Raw genomic sequence first — 21,570 nt, forward strand, 5'->3', positions numbered from 1 at the left:
GGGGGGGTTCCCGGTGTGTTCCGGGTTCTCGAACGTTCCCGGAGGTTCTGGAACGTTTCCGGGGGTGTTCCCGGTGTGCTCCGGGTTCTCGAACGTTCTGGAACGTTCCCGGGGGTGTTCCCGGTGTGCTCCGGGTTCCCGGAGGTTCTGGAACGTTCCCGGGGGTGTTCCCGGTGTGCTCCGGGTTCCCGGAGGTTCTGGAACGTTCCCGGGGGTGTTCCCGGTGTGCTCCGGGTTCCCGAACGTTCTCGAACGTTCCCGGGGGGGTTCCCGGTGTGCTCCGGGTTCCCGAACCTTCTCGAACGTTCCCGCCGTTTTCCCGCCTTTCCCCGCCACCCGCGGGTGGGCGGGGCCTCCCCGCGCACAGACCCCGCCCCCTCCTCCTCATTGGCCGGCCCTCCCCTTACGCCCCGCCCACCAACCCCCGCCCATCCACCTGTCACTCATGGCCGCTCCGCCACTCCCATTGGTCGACAGCAGAGGGAGGGGCGGGACTTTCCCCCCGCGCGGCGCTTCCGCTTCCGGCCGGGCGCCTCGGTCGCTCTCCGGTAACTTCCGGCCGGCGCCGCCTCCCCGGGCCCGCACCGAGCGGCCCGGGCGGCCCCGCAGCGGCTGCGAGCCCCGCGCCGGGCCCGGCCCCGCCCCTCCCCGCCCCGGCAGCCCGGGGCCGCCGCGCCGCCGCTGTCCCGGGCCGCTCCGGGAACCGGGGCGGCTCTCCCGGGCCATGGAGCTCGGCAAGGGCAAGGCGGCGGCGGCGGGGGGCGGCAAGCTGCTGCTGAGCTCGCTGCTGGACTGCAAGGACGAGCTGGAGGAGGTGGGGGACACCGGGACACCGGGACAGACCGGGATACACCGGGACAGACCGGGATACACCGGGACAGACCGGGATACACCGGGACAGACCGGGACAGGGGGGACACCGGGACGGGGCTGGGAGCGGGAGCGGTTCCCGGGCTCTGGGGATGCCCCCGCTCCCAAAACCCCTGCTCCAGAATGCCCGAAATCCGTTAAATTGCGTCCCAGCGTTCCTGGGGTCTGGGGATGCTCCTGCTCCAAAATTCCCCAAAATTCCCAAAATTCCCCAATTTCCCAAATTCCCCCAAATTCTCAAATTTCCCAAATTCCTGTGAGGTGTCGTCCAGCGTTTCTGGGATCTGGGGATGCTCCTGACCCAAAATTCCCCAAAATTCCCCCAAATTCCCAAAATCCCCAAAATTTCCCACATCCCTCAAAATCCCCAAAATTCCCCAAAATCCCCCAAATTCCCGTGGCCCTTCCCCCCCTGCCCACCTTTGGGGTGCCCTGGATGTTTTTAGGGACAAAATTCCCTTCTTGGCCCCTTTGGGAGCTGCTTTTCCCCCTTTTTCCCCCTTTTTTCCCCCTTTTCTCCCCCATTTTTTCCATTTTTCTCCATTCTTCCCCATTTTTTCCCTGTTTTTTTTTTGTTTCTTCCCCGTTTTTCTCATTTTCCCCCTGTTTTTCTCAAGTCTTTCCCATTTTTGTCATTTTCCCCCAGTTTTTCTCTGTTCTTTCCAGTTTTTCCCCGTTTCCCCCCATTTTTCCCCCTTTTTTCTCATTTTCCCTCCTGTTTTTCTCATTTTTCCCCCCATTTTCCACCGTTTTCCCCACCCCATTTTTCCCATTTTCCCCCCATTTTTCTCTGTTTTTCCCCCTTTTTTCCCCGTTTTTCCCCATTTTCCCCCCATTTTTTCCCCATTTTTCTCATTTTTCCCCATTTTCTCCCCGTTTTTTCCCTTTTTTCCCCATTTTTCTCAGTTTTTTCCCCGTTTTCTCCCCGTTCTCCCCCATTTTTTCTCATTTTTTCCCATTTTTCTCACTTTTCCCCCTGTTTTTCCCTGTTCTTTTCCCATTCTTCCCTGTTTTTCTCACTTTCTCCCCCCCTTTTCCCCCATTTTCCCCCATTTTCCCCCATTTTTCTCATTTTTCCCCATTTTTCCCCATTTTCTCCCCGTTTTTCCCTTTTTCCCCCATTTTTCTCACTTTCCCCCGTTTTTCTCATTTTTGCCCATTTTTTCCCCGTTTTTCTCAGTTTTTTCCCCATTTTTCCCCATTTTTCCCCGTTTTCCCCCACATTTTTCTCAGTTTTTCCCTGTTTTCCCCCTGTTTTTTCCCATTTTTTCCCCGTTTTTCCCCATTTCCCCCCCATTTTTTCCCCGTTTTTCCCCGTTTCCCCTCATTTTCTCCCCATTTTTCTCAGTTTTTTCCCCATTTTCTCCCCATTTTCCCCCGTTTTCCCCCCATTTCCCCCACGTTTTTCTCAGTTTTTCCCTGTTTTCCCCCTGTTTTTTCCCATTTTTTCCCCGTTTTTCCCCATTTCCCCCCCGTTTTCCCCGTTTTTCTCACTTTTTCCCCATTTTTCCCCGTTTTTCCCCGTTCCCCCTCCCTTTCCCCCGTTCCAGAGGCTGGAGCGCTGCGTTGCCGTGGTCTCCTCGCTGACCAGCGGGCTCTCGGAGCGCGAGGCCAACGACGCCCTCAACGCCCACGTGAGTGCGGGGCTGGGAACGGGGGTGACCCACGGGAAAACTGGGAATTATCCATGGGAAAATGGGGATTATCCATGGGAAATGGGGATTATCCATGGGAAATGGGAATTACACACGGGAAATGGGAATTACACATGGGGAAATGGGAATTACACACGGGAAATGGGGATTATCCATGGGAAATGGGGATTATCCATGGGGAAATGGGGATTATCCATGGGAAATGGGAATTATCCATGGGAAATGGGAATTACACATGGGAAATGGGAATTATCCATGGGAAATGGGGATTATCCATGGGGAAATGGGGATTATCCATGGGAAATGGGAATTATCCATGGGAAATGGGAATTACACATGGGAAATGGGAATTATCCATGGGAAATGGGAATTATCCATGGGAAATGGGGATTACACATGGGAAATGGGAATTATCCATGGGAAATGGGAATTACACACGGGAAATGGAAATTACACATGGGAAATGGGAATTACACACGGGAAAATGGGAATTACACACGGGAAATGGGGATTACACATGGGAAATGGGGATTACACACGGGAAATGGGGATTACACATGGGAAATGGGAATTATCCATGGGAAAATGGGAATTATCCATGGGAAAATGGGAATTACACATGGAAAAACTGGGAATTATCCATGGGAAATGGGAATTATCCATGGGAAAATGGGGATTATCCATGGGAAAATGGGAATTACACATGGGAAATGGGAATTATCCATGGGAAAATGGGAATTCACTCTGGAGAGCTGGGAATTCACTGCTAAAAAGGGGAATTCTTTCTGGGAACTGGGAATTCCTGCTTGGAAAATGGGAATTCCCAGTGGGAATGGGAAATCCCAATGGGAAACTGGGAATTCCCTGCTGGGAACTGGAATTCCCTCCTGGAAATGGGAATTCCCTCTTGGAGCCGGGAAATCCTGGGATTTGTGGGTTCTGGATGGGCTCTGAGGAGCTGGGAATTGGGGAATTGGGATTTGGGAACTGGGAATGGGGATTTGGGAACGGGGAGTGGAGCTGGAGCTCCCCCCCTCGGGAGTGGCAGAGCCAAATTCCAGTTTCATGGAAATTTCCCAGGAAATTCCAATTTATCCATCCCCGCTTCATTCCTTATTCCCAATTAAAAACAGGGGAGCAGGGCTCTAAAATTCCCATAAAATTCCATAAAATTCCCACGGCAGGGACACACCCAGGGCCAGCAAAACCCCTGGATGGCTCCTGGGGGATTTTCTCCACCTAAAACAGCCCCGGGATGTCCCAGATTCCCGGGATTTTTGGGGTGTTTTTCCTTCCCTGCCTCCAATCCCGGCTGGAATTCACCTGGAGTTTGGGAATTTCCCCCCAGATCTGCAAAGGGACCCCCCAGCACGAGGAGATCTGCCTGGGGCTCTTCACCCTGGTCCTGACTGACCCGGCCCAGGCACAGAAGGTGAGGAAAACCTGGAAAAAGGGAGGGAATTTCGGGAATTTTGGGAATTATTCCCCGATTAGGGAGCCCTGACCTGTGGAACGTTCCGGAACGAGCGCTCGGCCTCGCTCCCGTCCCACAATCCCTTGGGTTTGGCCCTGCCAGGCAGATCCTGGTTTTTCCCAAGGGTTTTTCCCATTTTTGATGGGATTTTCCTGCGTGGATTCCCTGGAATTGCCGGCCTGGGGCTGGAGCCTGCTCAGCTCCCGGGGAAAACGGATTCCCAGCGAATTCCAGCCCCTGGAGCACGTCCAGAGTCACCTCGTGGAATTTTTCCTGGGAATCTGATTTTTCCTTGGACTGTTGGCCCCCTGAGCATTCCCAAATCTTTCCCTGGAGGGGCTGAATCCCTCCAGGATCCCTTTCCTGAGGCAGGGAAAGCTTTTCCTGCTTTTCCATGGAATTTCCCCTCCAGGAGCTGCTCCCACACCTGGAATTCCCAATCCTGGGATTCCAATCCTGGAATCCCCAATCCCTGAGGATCCCAAATTTCTGGGATCCCCAACCCCCGGGATTCCAATCCTGGGATCCCAAATTTCTGGGATTCCCAATTCCTGGGGATCCCAAATTTCTGGGATTCCCAGTTCCTGGGGATCCCAAGTTCCTGGAATCCCCAAATCCTGGGGATCCCAAATTTCTGGGATTCCCAATTCCTGGGGATCCCAAATTTCTGGGATCCCCAATCCCCAGGATTCCAATCCTGGGATTCCAATGCTGGAATTCCCATTTCATGGGATTCCAATCCTGGGATTCCCAATTCCTGGGGTCCCTAATTCCTGGAATCCCCATTTTCTGGGGATCCCAAATTCCTGGAATCCCCATTTTCTGGGGATCCCAAATTTCTGGGATTCCAATCCTGGAATTCCCAATTTCTGGGATTCCAATCCTGGAATCTCCAATTCCTGGGAATTCCCAATTCCTGGAGTCCCCAATCCCTGGGGATCCTCAATTCCTGGGGATCCCAAATTTCTGGGATTCCAATCCTGGAAGCAAAGCCTGGGAGGATCCCATCCCACTTTTGGGGATCCCTGCCATGAAAATTCCCCTGGAATTTTCCCTGGAATGTTCCCCTGGAGCAGCAGGGTCCTGCTGTGGCTGCTCCCAGAGCTCGTTAATTGCAATCATTGCGCTAATTGGATCTGGCTGGAGCCGGCCAGGGATTCCTGATTCCTGCTGGGATTTGGGGTGGGCTTAACCCCTTCCTGCCCGGCAGGGTCTGCTGGGCCAGGAAAGGCCAAATTCCCAAAATCTGCCCCAAAATCTGCCCCAAAACCTGCCCCAAAACCTGCCCGGGGACCCCCAAACCTGTCCAGGGACCCTTCCAGAACCCCAAAATCTGCCCCAGGGACCCCAAAATCTGTCCCAGGGACCCTTCCAGGACCCTAAAATCTGCCCCAAAATCTGCCCCAGGGACCCAAAATCCGCCCCAGGGATCTGTCCAGGACCCCAAAATCTGCCCCAGAGACCCAAAATCCGCCCCAGGGACCCCCAGAGCTGCCCACCCCCCTCAGTGTCCCCAGCTGGCTCCAGCTGCTCTCTGCTCCTCCTCCTCCTCCTCTTCCTCCCGCTGTAATTAATTAGTGGCAGGCTGTCCCTGCCCCCCCGGCCCCTCGTTTGAAGCCTCCATTAATCACTGCAGCGTTAATTAAACAGCCAGGCCCCGGCTGGGCTGTGTCAGCCTGGCAGGAACGGAGGAATTCCGGGAATTTTCCCTCTCCTGGTGACATTTTCACAGCCCTGGGGGGCCTCATTCCCATTTTTTTGGGGGTTTCCCCGTGGATCTGAGGGGAGGGGCTGCCAGGGAATGGGGTTGGGATTTTCTGGAGCTTTCCCAGCCAGGAGAAATCCCGCAGGGCTCTTCCTCCCGGGCTGGTTTCCCCCAAATCCGTGGGTTTCCATCCCTTCCAGCTCAGGGATGTGGTTCCCACTCTGCTTTTCCCATTTTCCCCCCCAGTGCTACCGGGACCTGGCGCTGGTGAGCCGGGACGGGATGAACATCGTGCTCAACAAGATCAACCACATCCTCATGGAGAAGTACCTGAAGCTGCAGGACACCTGCAGGACCCAGGTGGGGCTCCTGGGATCTCCTGTTCCACCCAGAATCTCCTGTCCCACCTGGAATTTCGTGTCCCACCTGGCATTTTGTGTCCTACCCAGAATCTCCCGTCCCACCTGGAATCTCCTGTCCTACCCAGAATTCTCCTGTCCCACCTGGGATCTCCTGTCCCACGTGGAATCTCCTGTCCTACCCAGAATTTTCCTGACCCACCTGGGATCTCCTGTCCCACGTGGAATCTCCTGTCCTACCCAGAATTTCGTGTCCCACCTGGAATCTTGTGTCCTACCCAAAATCTCCTGTCCCCCCTGGGCTCTCCTGTCCCACCTGGAGTTTCCTGTCCCACCTGAAATCTCATGTCATGCCCGGAATTTCATGTCCCACCTGGAATCTCGTGTCCTACCCAGAATTTTCCTGTCCCCCTTGGAGTTTCCTGTCTGACCTGGCACCTCCTGTCCCACCCAGAATTTTGTGTCCTACCTGGACTCTCCCGTCCCCCCTGGGCTCTCCTGTCCCACCCAGAATTTCTTGTCCCACCTCGACTCTTGTGTCCCACCCATCTCACCCAGAATTTCCTGTCCCACCTGGAATTTCCTGTCACCCCGGCAGGGGATGAGCAGAGGGGAGCAGGGAGGGCTGGGGGGAGGGATGGGGTCATGGGGGTCATTTTTGGTCATCCCAAAATCTCCCTGTGCAGCTGGTGTGGGGGTCTCTAATCCCAAATCTCCCTGTGCAGTTGGTGTGGGGGTCTCTAATCCCAAATCTCCCTGTGCAGTTGGTGTGGGGGTCTCTAATCCCAAATCTCCCTGTGCAGTTGGTGTGGGGGTCTCTAATCCCAAATCTCCCTGTGCAGTTGGTGTGGGGGTCTCTAATCCCAAATCTCCCTGTGCAGTTGGTGGGGGGGTCTCTAATCCCAAATCTCCCTGTGCAGTTGGTGTGGGGGTCTCTAATCCCAAATCTCCCTGTGCAGTTGGTGTGGGGGTCTCTAATCCCAAATCTCCCTGTGCAGTTGGTGGGGGGGTCTCTAATCCCAAATCTCCCTGTGCAGTTGGTGTGGGGGTCTCTAATCCCAAATCTCCCTGTGCAGTTGGTGGGGGGGTCTCTAATCCCAAATCTCCCTGTGCAGTTGGTGTGGGGGTCTCTAATCCCAAATCTCCCTGTGCAGTTGGTGTGGCTGCTGCGGGAGCTGGTGAAGAGCGGCGTGCTGGGAGCTGATGGGGTCTGCATGACCTTCATGAAGCAGATTGCAGGTGAGCTGGGAATGCTGGGAATGGCTGGGAATGTTTGGGATCTGAGCTGGGAATGCTCAGGATCTGATTCTGTGGGGAGCCTCCCTGGGATGGGAGCAGGCAGTGGCCAAATCCCAGTGCTCCATCCAGCTGCAAATCCATCCAAATCCAATTCCCTCTGCTCCATCCAAATCCAAATCCCAGTGCTCCATCTAAATCCAAACCCCTCTGCTCCATCCAAATCCAAATCCCACTGCTCCATCCAAATCCAAACCCCTCTGCTCCCTCCAAATCCCACTGCTCCATCCAAATCCAATTCCCTCTGCTCCATCCAAATCCAAATCCCAGTGCTCCATCCAAATCCAAATCCCAGTGCTCCATCCAGCTGCAAATCCATCCAAATCCAATTCCCTCTGCTCCATCCAAATCCAAATCCCAGTGCTCCATCCAAATCCAATTCCCTCTGCTCCATCCAAATCCCACTGCTCCATCCAAATCCAAATCCCTCTGCTCCACCCAAATCCAAACCCCTCTGCTCCACCCAAATCCAAATCCTGCTGCTCCACCCAAATCCAAATCCCGCTGCTCCACCCAAATCCAAATCCCAGTGCTCCATCCAAATCCAAATCCCATTGCTCCACCCAAATCCAAATCCCTCTGCTCCATCCAAATCCAAATCCCTCTGCTCCACCCAAATCCAAATCCCTCTGCTCCACCCAAATCCAAATCCCTCTGCTCCATCCAAATCCAAATCCCTCTGCTCCACCCAAATCCAAATCCCTCTGCTCCATCCAAATCCAAATCCCAGTGCTCCATCCAAATCCCAGTGCTCCACCCAAATCCAATTCCCTCTGCTCCCTCCAAGCCCCCCTGCCACATCCAGCTGTTTTGTTTCTCCTGGGGCTCTTCCAGGTGGGGACGTGACTGCCAAGAACATCTGGCTGGCCGAGAACGTTCTGGAGATCCTGACAGAGCAAAGGTACCCCCGGGAACCCCCCCAGCCCCGTTCCTGCCCTTCCCACGTTCCCAATCCAGGAATTCCCAGCACTTTGAGCCTCCAGGGCTGAGGAGCAGGCGTGGCTGGGGCCCAGCATCCCGGGAATGTTTCCTTCCTGAGCGCTGGGGGAGGTTTTCCTCTGGGAGCAGTGGCCTGCAGTTGATTGCCCGAAAAGTTTCCTGTGTTGGGGCAGCTCCTGCTCCGGGCTGGGCCATCTGGGAAGCTCATCCCTGTCCTGGATCCACGGAATTCCTGGCGTCAGGATTGCCCAGGCAGGGCTGGGAATTGCCTAGCAGGGAGTGAAGCAGGGAATTCCCTAAAATCCGGGCTTGCCCCAGCCTTTACCCAGCTGGGTTTGTCCTGGGGCTGTTGCTGCTGGCATCCAGAGCCAGCAGGAGCCGCCGGAGCTGCATTTCCAGGGTTTGTCAGTTCCGTGTCCATCCCCAACGTATTTATCAAGCAATATCTGTGTTATTTAATATATTTACTATTCATTGTGTTTGTTTACTAATACATGCTTTTATTTATTAATACATATTTAATAATGCATGTTAACTAATGCAGTTATTAATTGACACCTTTACTGCTGCCCTGGGTGACGGTTCCAGTCCCCCCTTTGCCTCTGCCCCATTCCTGCTGTTCCCTCCCCTCAATCCCACAAAGATATCATTTAATATCTTTATTAATTGACACATTCCCCAATTAACACATTAATTAATTAATTTATTTATTTATTTATTATTTCATCACCTTTACTGATGCCCTGGGTGATGGTTCTCCCCTTTGCCTCTGCCCCATTCCCAGTGTTCCCTCCCCTCAATCCCACAAAGATATGATTTAATGTCTTTATAATTTATTATAATTGACACATTCTACAATTAATACATTTATTAATAAGTATATATAAATCCTTTAATCACCTTTACTGATGCCCTGGCTGATGGTTCCAGGTGACACCAACCTTTGCCACTGCCCCATTCCTGGTGTTCCTACACCCCAATCCCATAAAGATATCATTTAATGTCTTTATTAATTGACACATTCCCCAATTAACACATTTATTTATTTATTTATTTATGGATTATTTATCACCTTTGCTGCTGCCCTGGGTGACGGTTCCAGTCCCCCTTTCCCTCTGCCCCGTTCCCGGTGTTCCCTCCCTGTACCCTGATCCCACAAAGATATCATTTAATGTCTTTATAATGTATTAATTGACACATTCCCCAATTAATGAATTAATTTGTTGATTGTTTAATCACCTTTGCTGCTGCCCTGGGTGACGGTTCCAGTCCCCCTTTCCATCTGCCCCATTCCCGGCGTTCCCACACCCCAATCCCGCAAAGATATCATTTAATGTCTTTATAATTTATTATAATTGACACATTCCCCAGTTAACACATTTGTTAATAAATAAATACATAAATTAATTAATTATTTAATCACCTTTGCTGCTGCCCTGGGTGACAGTTCCAGTCCCCCTTTCCCTCTGCCCCGTTCCCTCTGCCCCCTCCCCGTCCCCGATCCCACAGCGCTCCCCGGGCTCCCCTGCCCCGGGGCAGTGCTGATTTGGGGCGGATTTGGGGCGGATTTGGGGTTTGCAGGGAGTGGGTGCTGAAGAGCAGCCTGCTGGTGGCCATGGCTGTGTACACCTACCTGCGCCTCATCGTGGACCACCACGGCACGGCCGCGCTGCAGGCGCTGCGCCAGAAGGAGGTGGAGTTCTGCGTGTCCCTGCTCAGGGAGAGGGTGAGTGCTGGGATTGGGATTGGGATTGGGATTGGGATTGGGATTGGGATTGGGATTGGGATTGGGATTGGGATTGGGGTGGGATTGGAGTTCTGCGTGTCCCTGCTCAGGGAGAGGGTGAGTGGGATTGGGATTGGGATTGGGATTGGGGTGGGATTGGAGTTCTGCGTGTCCCTGCTCAGGGAGAGGGTGAGTGGGATTGGGGTGGGATTGGGATTGGGGTGGGATTGGAGTTCTGCGTGTCCCTGCTCAGGGAGAGGGTGAGTGGGATTGGGATGGGATTGGGGTGGGATTGGGGTGGGATTGGGATTGGGGTGGGATTGGAGTTCTGCGTGTCCCTGCTCAGGGAGAGGGTGAGTGGGATTGGGATTGGGATTGGGATTGGGGTGGGATTGGGATTGGGGTGGGATTGGAGTTCTGCGTGTCCCTGCTCAGGGAGAGGGTGAGTGCTGGGATTGGGGTGGGGTTGGGATTTGGATTCATCCCAAATCCCTGAGCTGGGATTCATCCCAAACCCGAGAGCTGGGATTTCTCCCCAGCCCCAGATCTGGGATTTCTCCCCAACCCCAGATCTGGGATTTATCCCCAACCCCAGATCTGGGATTTATCCCCAAGCCTGGGATTTCTCCCACAGCCCGGAGCTGGGATTCATCCCAAATCCCAGAGCCAGGATTCATCCCAAACCCCAGAGCCAGGATTCATCCCCAACCCCAGAGCCAGGATTCATCCCAAATCCCTCTCCCCACCCTCCCCTGCTCCCGGCCCCGCCGGCCCGGCTGTGGGGCCTGGCAGCAGCCCTGGGGGAAAGTGGCAGATTTATGGGCTGAGTGTTTGCTCTGGGAGGGAGAACATTCCAGAACAGCTCCGGCCTTCCCTGCCCGTGCCCCCATCCCAACCTGTGCCAGGGAACGGAGCGGAACGTGCCCGGGAGGGGGGGGAGGAGGAGGAGGAGGAGTTCCTCCCTGCCCTGCCCCCATCCCCCTGCTCTCAGCGGGATTTTTCCCCTCTTTTTACAGTTTATGGATTGTTTAATGGGATTTTTCCCCTCCCTTTTCCTAGTTCTTGGGTTGTTTCATGGGTGTTTCATGGGATTTTTTCCCAGTTCATGGACTGGTTCATGGGGTTTTCCCCCTCTTTTTCCCAGCTCATGGATGGTTTCATGGATCATTTCATGGGATTTTCCCCCTTTTCTCCAATTCATGGATCATTTAATGGGATTTTCCCCTTTTTCCCCAGTTCATGGATCGTTTAATGGAATTTTCCCCTTCTGTTTCCCCAGTTCATGGCTCATTTCATGGGATTTTTCCCCCTTTCCCAGTTTGTGGACTGTTTCATGGACTGTTTAATGGGATTTTTCCCCTTTTTCCCAGTTCATGGATTATTTAATGGGATTTTTCCCCAGTTCATGGCTCATTTAATGGGATTTCCCCCTTTCCCAGTTCATGGACTGTTTCATGGGTGTTTCATGGGATTTTTTTCCCAGTTCATGGCTCATTCAATGGGATTTTCTCCTTTCTCAGTTCATGGACTGTTTCATGGCTCATTTAATGGCGTTTTTTCCCAGTTCATGGACTGTTTCATGGGTTATTTAAAAATGGGATTTTTTCCCCTTTCCCAGTTCATGGACTGTTTAATGGGATTTTTTCCCAGTTCATGGACTGTTTCATGGATTATTTTATGGGATTTTCCCCTTTCCCAGTTCATGGACTGTTTCATGGGTTATTTAATGGGATTTTTTCCCCCTTTCCCAGTTCATGGACTGTTTCATGGGTTATTTAATGGGGTTTTTTCCCAGTTCATGGGCTGTTTCATGGGTTATTTTAATGGGGTTTTTTCCCAGTTCATGGACTGTTTCATGGGTTATTTCATGGGATTTTTCTGCAGTTTATGGATAATTTAATGGGATTTTCCCCTTTCCCAGTTCATGGACTGTTTCATGGGTTATTTAATGGGGTTTTTTCCCAGTTCATGGGCTGTTTTCATGGTTATTTAATGGGATTTTTTCCCAGTTCATGGGCTGTTTCATGGCTCATTCAATGGGATTTCCCCCCTTTCCCAGTTCATGGACTGTTTCATGGGTTATTTAATGGGATTTTTTTCCCAGTTCATGGGCTGTTTCATGGCTCATTCAATGGGATTTCCCCCTTTCCCAGTTCATGGACTGTTTCATGATCGGCCGGGACCTGGTGCGCCTGCTGCAGAACGTGGCGCGCATCCCGGAGTTCGAGCAGCTCTGGAAGGACATCCTGCACAACCCGCAGGTGCTCAGCTCCCAGTTCACAGGTACCAGCCTGCAGCACTCCCAGCCCCCTTTTCCAGGGGTTTCCAGAGGCGTCCAGGCCTGATCCATGCCAGAAAACCCCGTGGGATCCCCACACGGTGCTGCTCCCTCCGGGCTCTGCACTTCCCTGCTTTCTCCTGCCTGGAGTTGTTCCAGGCTGGGTTGGAACAGCCTGATCCAGTGGGAATTGTCCCTGCTGGTGGGCTGGGTGATCTCTGGGTGATTCCAGCCCAAACCAGTCTGCAATTGCAGGATAATCAGAGTGACTTCCCTTAATTAAGTGATTTAAAAGGTGAGCCCGAGCTCTGACGTGACTGAGCGGAGCCTGGAGGGGCTCCATAAAAAGCAGGAATTCCAGGAGCTGCAGCAAGTGGCACTTCTCTGGGATTTAATTCCTCCCAGTAGCCTCATTCCGTGGGAAGAGTGATGGCTTCACCAGCTTTGTTTGCATCAATGATATTCCCATAAATTGTTCCCTTTTTGGGCACTTCCCAGCAGGTTCTGGATGCAGCAGTTCCAGGGAAATGGGGCTTTGAAGTGTTCCCACCCCTTTGGATCCCGCTTAAATCCATCCTAAACACCTCAGCTGCTGCTCAGGGAATTCCTCAGGGTGTGCCTGGGCCCTTTTCCACCCAAATTCCCATTCCCTGCCCAGGTGTGCTGCAGCTCCTGCAGTCCAGGACCTCCCGCAAGTTCCTGGCGTGCCGCCTGACCCCCGACATGGAGACCAAGCTGCTCTTCATGACCTCGCGGGTAATCCCTGGGCTCCCAAATCCCCCTGGGCTCCCAAATCCCCCGGGCTCCCAAATCCCCTGGGCTCCCAGATCCCCCGGGCTCCCAAATCCCCTGGGCTCCCAGATCCCCCTGGATTCCCTCCCAAACCCCCCCTGGGCTCCCAAATCCCCTGGGCTCCCAAATCCCCCTGGATTCCCTCCCAAATCCCCCCAGGCTCCCAAATCCCCCCTGGGCTCCCAAATCCCCCCTGGGTTCCTTCCCAAATCCCCCCTTGGTTCCCTCCCAAATTCCCCCTGGATTCCCAAATTCCATCTGGGTTCCTTCCCAAATTTCCCTGGGTTCCCAAATCCCTCTGGGCTCCCAAATCCCCCTGGGCTCCCAAATCCCCACTGTGTTCCCAAATTCCCCATGGATTCCCTCCCAAATCCCCCCTAGCTCAGGGTCCTGCGTGTTCCCACTGCCAGCCCTGTCCAGTGGCCCCATTTCCAGCTGTGTCCCAAGTCCCCAGCTGTGTCCTGTGTCCCTGTCCCTGTCCCGTGTCCTGTCCCATGTCCCCAGCCGTGTCCCATGTCCCTGTCCCATGTCCTGTCCCATGTCCCACGTCCCTGTCCCCAGGTGCGCTTTGGGCAGCAGAAGCATTACCAGGACTGGTTCCAGAGGCAGTACCTGTCCCTGTCCCTGTCTCCAGCCCTGTCCCATGTCCTGTCCCTGTCCCATGTCCCACGTCCCTGTCCCTGTCCCCAGGTGCGCTTTGGGCAGCAGAAGCGCTACCAGGACTGGTTCCAGAGGCAGTACCTGTCCACCCCCGACAGCCAGTCCCTGCGCTGTGACCTGATCCGCTACATCTGCGGCGTGGTGCACCCGTCCAACGAGGTGCTGAGCTCCGACATCCTGCCCCGCTGGGCCATCATCGGCTGGCTGCTCACCACCTGCACGGTCAGGGCCCCCGAGGGGCACTGGGGGGCTGGGGGAGCCAAAAATGGGCTGGGGGAGCCAAAAATGGGCACGGGGTGGGCTGGGGGAGCCAAAAATGGGCACAAGGTGGGCTGGGGGAGCCAAAAATGGGCTGGGAGAGCCAAAAATGGGCACGGGGTGGGCTGGGGGAGCAAAAAATGGGCTGGGGGAGCACAAAATGGGCATGGGGTGGGCTGGGGGAGCCAAAAATGGGCTGGGGGAGCCAAAAATGGGCATGGGATGGGTTAGGAGAGCCTGAAACGGGCACAGGATGGGCTGGGGGAGCAAAAAATGGGGCAAGGGTGGGCTGGGAGAGCACAAAATGGGCAGGGATGGGTTAGGAGAGCCTGAAATGGGCACAGGATGGGCTGGGGGAGCACAAAAATGGGCAGGGGTGGGCTGGGAGAGGGGAAAGCCCAAAAATGGGGCACGGGAATGGGAACATCCCAAAAACAGGAGCAGGAACATCCCAAAAACGGGGCACAGGATGGGCTGGGAATGGGAACATGCCAAAAACTGGGCACAGGATGGGCTGGGAGCAGCTGATCCCGACAGCAGGGAGAGCAGCACCTTAGGGATGTGAAGAGGGAGGATTTTGGAGGATTTGGGGTGGCTCTTGGAGCTTTCCCAGCACTGATTTGGCCATGGGGGGATCTCAGGAGGTTCTTGGAGGGATCCCAAGGAATCTGGAGGGATCTCAGCGTTGTCCTCATGGAATAATTTGGGTTTTTTTGGGTCTCCTGCAGTCGAACGTCGCTGCCTCCAACGCCAAGCTGGCGCTGTTCTACGACTGGCTGTTCTTCAACCCCGAGAAGGACAGCATCATGAACATCGGTGAGCGGGGCTGGGGGGGTCCGGGGGGATCCTGGGGTGGGGTCTGCCTGGGGATGGGATCCTGGGCTGATCCTGGGCTGGGATCCACCTTGGGCTGGGATCCTGGGCTGGGATCCATGGAGATCTGCCTTGGGATGGGATCCTGGGCTGGGATCCATGGGGATCTGCTTTGGGATGGGATCCATGGGCTGGGATCCACGGAGATCCTCCTTGGGATGGGATCCTGGGCTGGGATTCTGGGCTGGGATCATTGGGGATCTGCTTTGGGGTGGGATCCATGGGGATCTGCTTTGGGATGGGATCCTGGGCTGTTCCTGGGGTGGGATCCATGGGGATCCACCTTGGGATGGGATCATGGGCTGGGATCAACTTTGGGGTGGGATCCTGGGCTGGGATCCACCTTGGGATGGGATCCATGGGCTGGGATCCATGGGGATCTGCCTTGGGATGGGATCCTGGGCTGATCCTGGGCTGGGATCCACCTTGGGATGGGATCCATGGGCTGGGATCCATGGGGATCTGCCTTGGGATCCTGGGGTGGGATCCATGGGGATCTGCCTTGGTTTGGGATCCATGGGATATTCCTGGGATGGGATCCTGGCAGTTCTTGGGATGGATCCATGGGGATCCACCTTGGTTTGGGATTCTGGGCTGTTCCTGGCGTGGGATCTGTGGGATGTTCCTGGGATGGGATCATGGCAGCTCCTGGGCTGGGATCCATGGGGATCTGCTTTGGTTTGGGATTCTGGGCTGTTCCTGGGATGGAATCCTGGCAGTTCCTGGGGTGGGATCTGTGGGGATCCACCTTGGTTTGGAATCCATGGGATGTTCCTGGGATGGAATCCTGGCAGTTCCCGGGATGGGATCCATGGGGATCCACCTTGGTTTGGGATCCTGGGGTGGGATATGGGATCACTGTGACCCAGGGCAGCCCTGGACCCCGCTGCCCCTCAGCCCCTGCATCCCCCTCATGGATCCCGTGGATCCAGCCTGTCCCAGCCCCCCAGGAGCCCCCCAGGGGCAGGGCTGTGGGCTCAGGGGGGCTCACCCCGTTCCCCCCAGAGCCTGCCATCCTGGTCATGCACCACTCCATGAAGCCCCACCCGGCCATCACGGCCACGCTGCTGGACTTCATGTGCCGGGTGAGCATCCCCCCTCCAGGGAATTCCCAGGGGAAGCTGCAAGAGAACTCCACAAATCCCACCCCAAAAAACTCCCCTGGGATTCCGGAGCCACCTGAACCTCCCTCAGCCCAAACCGAGGGGGGATTTTCCCTTTGCTCCCAAATTCTCCCCGGCTCTTGGTGGGAGGAATCCGGAGCATTCCTGGAGTTTGGGATCCATGTGTCATCCATTAGTGGTGGGAAGGCAGCACTGCCAGCAAACCCTGCCTGTGGTGGAGGAAAAAGCTTCTGGATTGTTCCCTGGTGGAATTCCTGGCCCAGCCCCGTCCCTGGGGGGGATCAGAGTGTCAGGGGATGATCCAGAATGATCCCTGTCCCATCCCAGGGGGGGAAAGCAGCGCCGGGAGCTGCTGGTTCCAGGAATTGTGGGGCTGGGGGCGTTCCTGGGAAGGGCTGGAGCTGCATCCCTCCCTCCCAGTCCAAACTGGGGGAAGGTTCCCGGCGTGTCCCAGCTCCAGGGAGGAATCCCAGCCCTCCTGCAAGGCTTGGACAGAGCCAGGCACTCGGGGCTCTGCTCCCCCAGCCCTGGGGCCTGGAATTTCCTGCCCTGGCAGGGATTTCCTCGGGCTTGCAGAGCCCTAACCCCGCTCTCCCCACCCCGATCTCTTCCAGATCATTCCCAATTTCTACCCCCCTCTGGAAGCCCACGTCCGCCAGGGCGTCTTCAACTCCCTCACCCACATCGTGGAGAAGCGAGTCCTGGCGTAAGAGCCCTGGGTTTTTCCCACTTTTCCTGAATTTCCTGGGGCTCTCCTGCAGCTCTGAGCCCCTGCTGCTCTCCACGAAACCTTGGGAGCAGCCAGGATCATCCTGGGGGCTCTCCTGCCCAGGGATTTGGGATTTCCCAGGAATTCCAGCCCCTTCTCCCGCTCCTGGTGGCACACGAGGGGGGTCCCAGGTGACAACCCAGCATTCCAGGGGTGAGGCCCCATCCCTGATCCCTGTCCTGTCCCACGCAGGCACCTGGCCCCGCTCTTCGACAACCCCAAGCTGGACAAGGAGCTCCGGGCCATGCTCAGGGAGAAATTCCCGGAGTTCTGCAGCTCCCCCTCGCCCCCCATCGAAGGTAGGGGCTGGGGGGGCTCCTGGCACATCCCCCTGCGGGAGTTTTCCATGGAATTCCTCCCTGGATGCCTCCAGGCAGAGCAGGGCTGGGATTTTACGGAGTGAAACTTTCATTACTGTTCCCATTCCCATCCCGTGCCCCGTTTTTGGGATGATTTTTGGGATTTAGGGAATTCTGCAGCTCCCCCTTGCCCCCCATCGAAGGTAGGGGCTGGGGGGCTCCTGGCACATCCCCCTGGGGGAGTTTTCCATGGAATTCCTCCAGGGATGGGTCAGGCGAGGCTCCAGGCAGAGCAGGGCTGGGATTTTATGGAATGAAACTTCTTTCATAAATGTTCCCATTCCCAGCCCATCCCGTGCCCCATTTTTGGGATGATTTTTGGGATGATTTTTGCGATTCCCAGAATTCTGCAGCTCCCCCTCGCCCCCCATCGAAGGTAGGGGCTGGGGGGGCTCCTGGCACATCCCCCTGGGGGAGTTTTCCATGGAATTCCTCCCTGGATGCCTCCAGGCAGAGCAGGGCTGGGATTTTACTGGGAATGAAACTTTTTTCATAAATGTTCCCATTCCCAGCCCGTCCCGTGCCCCGTTTTTGGGATGATTTTTGGGATGATTTTTGGGGTTTAGGGAGTTGTGGGCGCTCCAGTGCCCCCCGTGCCCCACGGGGTCCCTTCCCAAAGCACCTGCAGCCCTTCCCCGGGGCTGTTTCTTGGGAGAGGCCCTGGCAGAGGCCTCACCGGGCTGGGTGCTTGGTGGTGCCAGTGAAAATCGAGGAGCCGGTTGCCATGGAGATGGAGAATCACCTGGAGAAGGACGACGGTTGCTATGACAACGCCGAGGCCGCCTTCAGCGACGATGAGGAGGAGCTGAACAGCAAAGGTGAGGAAGCTCCTGGGATTCCCCCGGGACAGCCAGGCCCCGCCAGGCTGCAGAATTCCCTCAGAGCCAGGAGCCGATCCCGCCCCGGGATCCCGGATTTCCTCCTGCAGGAGGAGCTGATCCCAGTTCCAGCGGGGTTTGTTCCCTTTCCTGGCTGTTCCCAGGAGCTCAGAGCACGTTGCCAGCCCCAGATCCCCTCTGCTCCCCCTCTGGAGCCATTCCCAGCCTCGCTGCTCGGGTCCCTGTGGGATTCCTGCTGTTCCAGGGGTTTCCCAGCAGTGGGATGGGGCAGAGGATGTGGCCTGGGAGCCCCAGAATCCCAATCCCAAACTGTGCCTCCTTGGAGACGCCTTGGGAATGTTGGAGGGTCAGGTTTGGGAAGGGGACTGAGCAGGGACCACATTCCCACCTTTATCCCGAATCCCTGGAGCCTCCAAGGGGGGAAGGATCCAGGACAGGAGGAAAATCCCTCACTGCCCCGGGGCCTGGCTGGTTTCAGGGAAGAAGAGGGAGTTCAGGTTCCACCCCATCAAGGAATCCATCGTGGAGGAGCCCGTGGACATCACCCCCTTCCTGGAGCAGCTGGACGAGTCCCTGAAGGACAAAGTGCTGCAGCTGCAGAAGGGCAGGTGGGGCCATGCCCAATCCCATTCCCAATCCCATTCCCAATCCCGTGGGTCTCCCCAGAGCTCCCCCAGCCCCCTGGAGAGGGAATTCCTGCAGGGAAAGGGCTTGGGAAGGAGAGCCCAGCGAGCCCAGGGAATTCTGGCTCTGAGTGCCCTTCACATCCTGCTTTAATCCTGGAATTCATCCACACACCCGGGCTGACCCGACCCCATCCCGAGCGGCCCTCCCAGTGCTCCCAGTGCTCCCAGTAACGGGATCCCTGTCCCTGTGCTGTGCAGCGACACGGAGGCGCAGTGCGAGGTCATGCAGGAGATCGTGGATCAGGTCCTGGAGGTAACGGGGCTGGGATCTGTCCTGGGATCTGGGATCTGTCCTGGATGGGATCAGGGATCTGCCCTGGGATCTGCCCTGGGCAGGATCTGGGATCCATTGGGGTGGGGGGGTGGTGGATCTGGGATCTGTCCTGGCTGGGATCTGGGATTTGTCCTCGTCTGGATCTGGGATCTGTCCTGGGCAAGACCTGGGATCTGTCCTGGATGGATCTGGGATCTGTCCTGGCTGGGATCTGGGTTCCATCATGGGTGGGATTTGGGATCTATGCTGAGCAGGATTTGGGATCCATGCTGGGTGGGATCTGGGATCTTTCCTGAGTGAGATCTGGGATCCACCAAGGTGGGATCTGGGATCCATTCTGGCTGGGATTTGGGGTCTGTCCTGGGTGGGATCTGGGATCCATCTTGGGTGGGATCTGGGACCTGTCCTAGGAGGGATCCAGGATTTACCCCAGGCAGGATTCAGGATCCATCCTGGCTGGGATTTGGGATCCCTGGCTGGGTTTGGGCTCCCTGGGTCTGGAAACGCGTCCAGAGCAGCCTGGGATCCATTCCCGTGTCCCCTCCCCATGCCAGGCAGGCTCTCTGTCCCTCCCGTGTCCCCTCCTCTGTCCCTCCCGTGTCCCTCCTGTGTCACTCCGTGTCACTGCTGTGTCCCTGCCGTGCCAGGTGGGCCCTGAGCCCCCCCCCCCGTGTCACTCCCTGAGCCCCCGCTGTGTCACTGCTGTGTCCCCCCATGTCCCCCTGTGCCAGGCAGGCCCTGAGCCCCTCCCGTGTCACTCCTGTGTCATTGCTGTGTCCTCCCCGTGTCCCCATGCCTGAGCCCCCCGTGTCCCCCTGTCCCTGAGCCCCTCCTGTGTCACTCCCCGTGTCACTCCCCGTGTCCCCCCCCGTGTCCCCGTGCCTGAGCCCCTCCCGTGTCCCCCCGTGTCCCCCCATGTCCCCCCGTGTCCCCGTGCCTGAGCCCCGCTGTGTCCCCCCCGTGTCCCCCCCGTGTCCCCCCGTGTCCCCGTGCCTGAGCCCCCCCCGTGTCCCCCCCGTGTCCCCCCCGTGTCCCCCCGTGTCCCCCGTGCCTGAGCCCCGCTGTGTCCCCCCCGTGTCCCCCCGTGTCCCCCCGTGTCCCCGTGCCTGAGCCGCTGCCGTTGCAGGAGGATTTCGACTCGGAGCAGCTCTCGGTGCTCGCCTCGTGCCTGCAGGAGCTGTTCAAGGCTCACTTCCGCGGGGAGGTGCTGCCCGAGGAGATCACCGAGGAGTAAGGAAGGGCTGGGCCGGGCCCCTGCCCCTGAGGGGGGTTCCAGCTTTGGGAATTCCTGCTGGCCTCACCCGGACCGCTCCTGCGGCGGGGTTTTCCTGGGGATGGAGCGGGGAGCGGGATTGTTCCTGCCTCCCCAGAGGGATCCTGGGCTGTTCCTGTGCCATTCCTGGGAAACCCCAGAGGGATCCTGGGCTGTTCCCATTCCTGGGAAACCCCAGAGGGATCCAGGGCTGTTCCTGTGCCATTCCTGGGAAACCCCAGAGGGATCCTGGGCTGTTCCTGTTCCTGGGAAATCCCAGAGGGATCCAGGGTCATTCCTGGGAAATCCCAGAGGGATCCAGGGTCATTCCTGGGAAATCCCAGAGGGATCCAGGGCTGTTCCCATTCCTGGGAAATCCCAAAGGGCTGTTCCTCTTCCTAGGAAATCCCAGAGGGATCCAGGGTCATTCCTGGGAAATCCCAAAGGGCTGTTCCTGTTCCTGGGAAACCCCAGAGGGATCCAGGGCTGTTCCCATTCCTGGGAAAATCCAGAGGGATCCAGGATCATTCCTGTGCCATTCCTGGGAAAACTCAGCAGGGTCCAGGGCTGTTCCTGTTCCTGGGAAGTCCCAGAGGGATCCAGGGCTGTTCCCATTCATGGGAAAACATGGAGGGCTGGGCAGCCAGAAAAATCCAGGGCTGTTCCTGTGCCATTCCTGGGAAATCCCAGCAGGATCCAGGGCCGTTCCCATTCCCGGGAAATCCCCGGGCCGTTCCCGTGCCATTCCCAGGACAGCCCTGGCCCTGGCTGCTCAGCAGCCCAGCGTGTCCGTCTGTCCCCAGGTCGCTGGAGGAGTCCGTGGGGAAGCCCCTGTACCTGATATTCCGGTAGGTCCCTCCCAGATCCTGGGGAATTCCGGGCCTGCCTGTCTGATCCCAAAGCCCCGGCGTTGCCCGCTGCCCCCGTGGCATTCCCGGTGGGAATCCGGGCTTGGGGTCCCGCTGGCATTCCCGGTGGGAGTCCGGGATTTCCGGGGTCCCGCTGGCATTCCCGATTTCCCAGGAACCTGTGCCAGATGCAGGAGGACAACAGCGGCTTCTCGCTGCTGCTGGACCTGCTCTCCGAGCTCTACCAGAAGCAGCCCAAGATCGGCTACCACCTGCTCTACTACCTGCGGGCCAGGTGAGCCGGCCCCGCCCCCTGGGGCTCCGCCCACTGCCCGCCCCCCGGGGCTCCGCCCACTGCCCGGCCCCGCCCCCGGGGCTCTGCCCACTGCCTGGCCCCGCCCCCGGGGCTCCTCCCATAGCCTGGGGCTCCTCCCACAGCCTGGCCCCGCCCTCCTGGGGCTCCTCCCATGAGCCTGGGCCCCGCCCTGCTGTGGCTCCTCCCCCTCACATGGGCACCGCCCTCTGGGACTCCTC

The 21,570-nt window shown here is 56.9% G+C and overlaps 1 protein-coding gene across 2 annotated transcripts in view; it reads left to right on the forward strand.

Annotated features, from left to right (window-relative positions):
* Positions 1-530: 530 nt before the first annotated feature.
* Positions 531-21,570, forward strand: part of INTS3 (integrator complex subunit 3) — a 29,251-nt gene continuing 8,211 nt past the window's right edge. Inside the window, exons 1-20 of one of the 2 annotated variants that reach the window (XM_064401605.1) lie at positions 531-814; positions 2,421-2,504; positions 3,874-3,957; positions 5,951-6,064; positions 7,218-7,302; positions 8,194-8,260; positions 9,880-10,024; positions 12,178-12,307; positions 12,961-13,058; positions 13,785-13,976; positions 14,741-14,828; positions 15,891-15,970; positions 16,624-16,715; positions 16,971-17,077; positions 17,839-17,955; positions 18,455-18,584; positions 18,861-18,915; positions 20,063-20,166; positions 20,992-21,036; positions 21,212-21,331. In XM_064401605.1, the coding sequence (XP_064257675.1) occupies positions 725-814; positions 2,421-2,504; positions 3,874-3,957; positions 5,951-6,064; positions 7,218-7,302; positions 8,194-8,260; positions 9,880-10,024; positions 12,178-12,307; positions 12,961-13,058; positions 13,785-13,976; positions 14,741-14,828; positions 15,891-15,970; positions 16,624-16,715; positions 16,971-17,077; positions 17,839-17,955; positions 18,455-18,584; positions 18,861-18,915; positions 20,063-20,166; positions 20,992-21,036; positions 21,212-21,331 (2,027 nt within the window). In that variant the 5' untranslated portion in view covers positions 531-724. The remainder of the gene's footprint in view (positions 815-2,420; positions 2,505-3,873; positions 3,958-5,950; positions 6,065-7,217; positions 7,303-8,193; positions 8,261-9,879; positions 10,025-12,177; positions 12,308-12,960; positions 13,059-13,784; positions 13,977-14,740; positions 14,829-15,890; positions 15,971-16,623; positions 16,716-16,970; positions 17,078-17,838; positions 17,956-18,454; positions 18,585-18,860; positions 18,916-20,062; positions 20,167-20,991; positions 21,037-21,211; positions 21,332-21,570) is intronic. The other variant, XM_064401604.1, reaches the window with a different exon arrangement.

This window comes from Passer domesticus, chromosome 32 (genome assembly GCF_036417665.1).
Source record: "Passer domesticus isolate bPasDom1 chromosome 32, bPasDom1.hap1, whole genome shotgun sequence".
NCBI classification, from domain to species: domain Eukaryota; kingdom Metazoa; phylum Chordata; class Aves; order Passeriformes; family Passeridae; genus Passer; species Passer domesticus.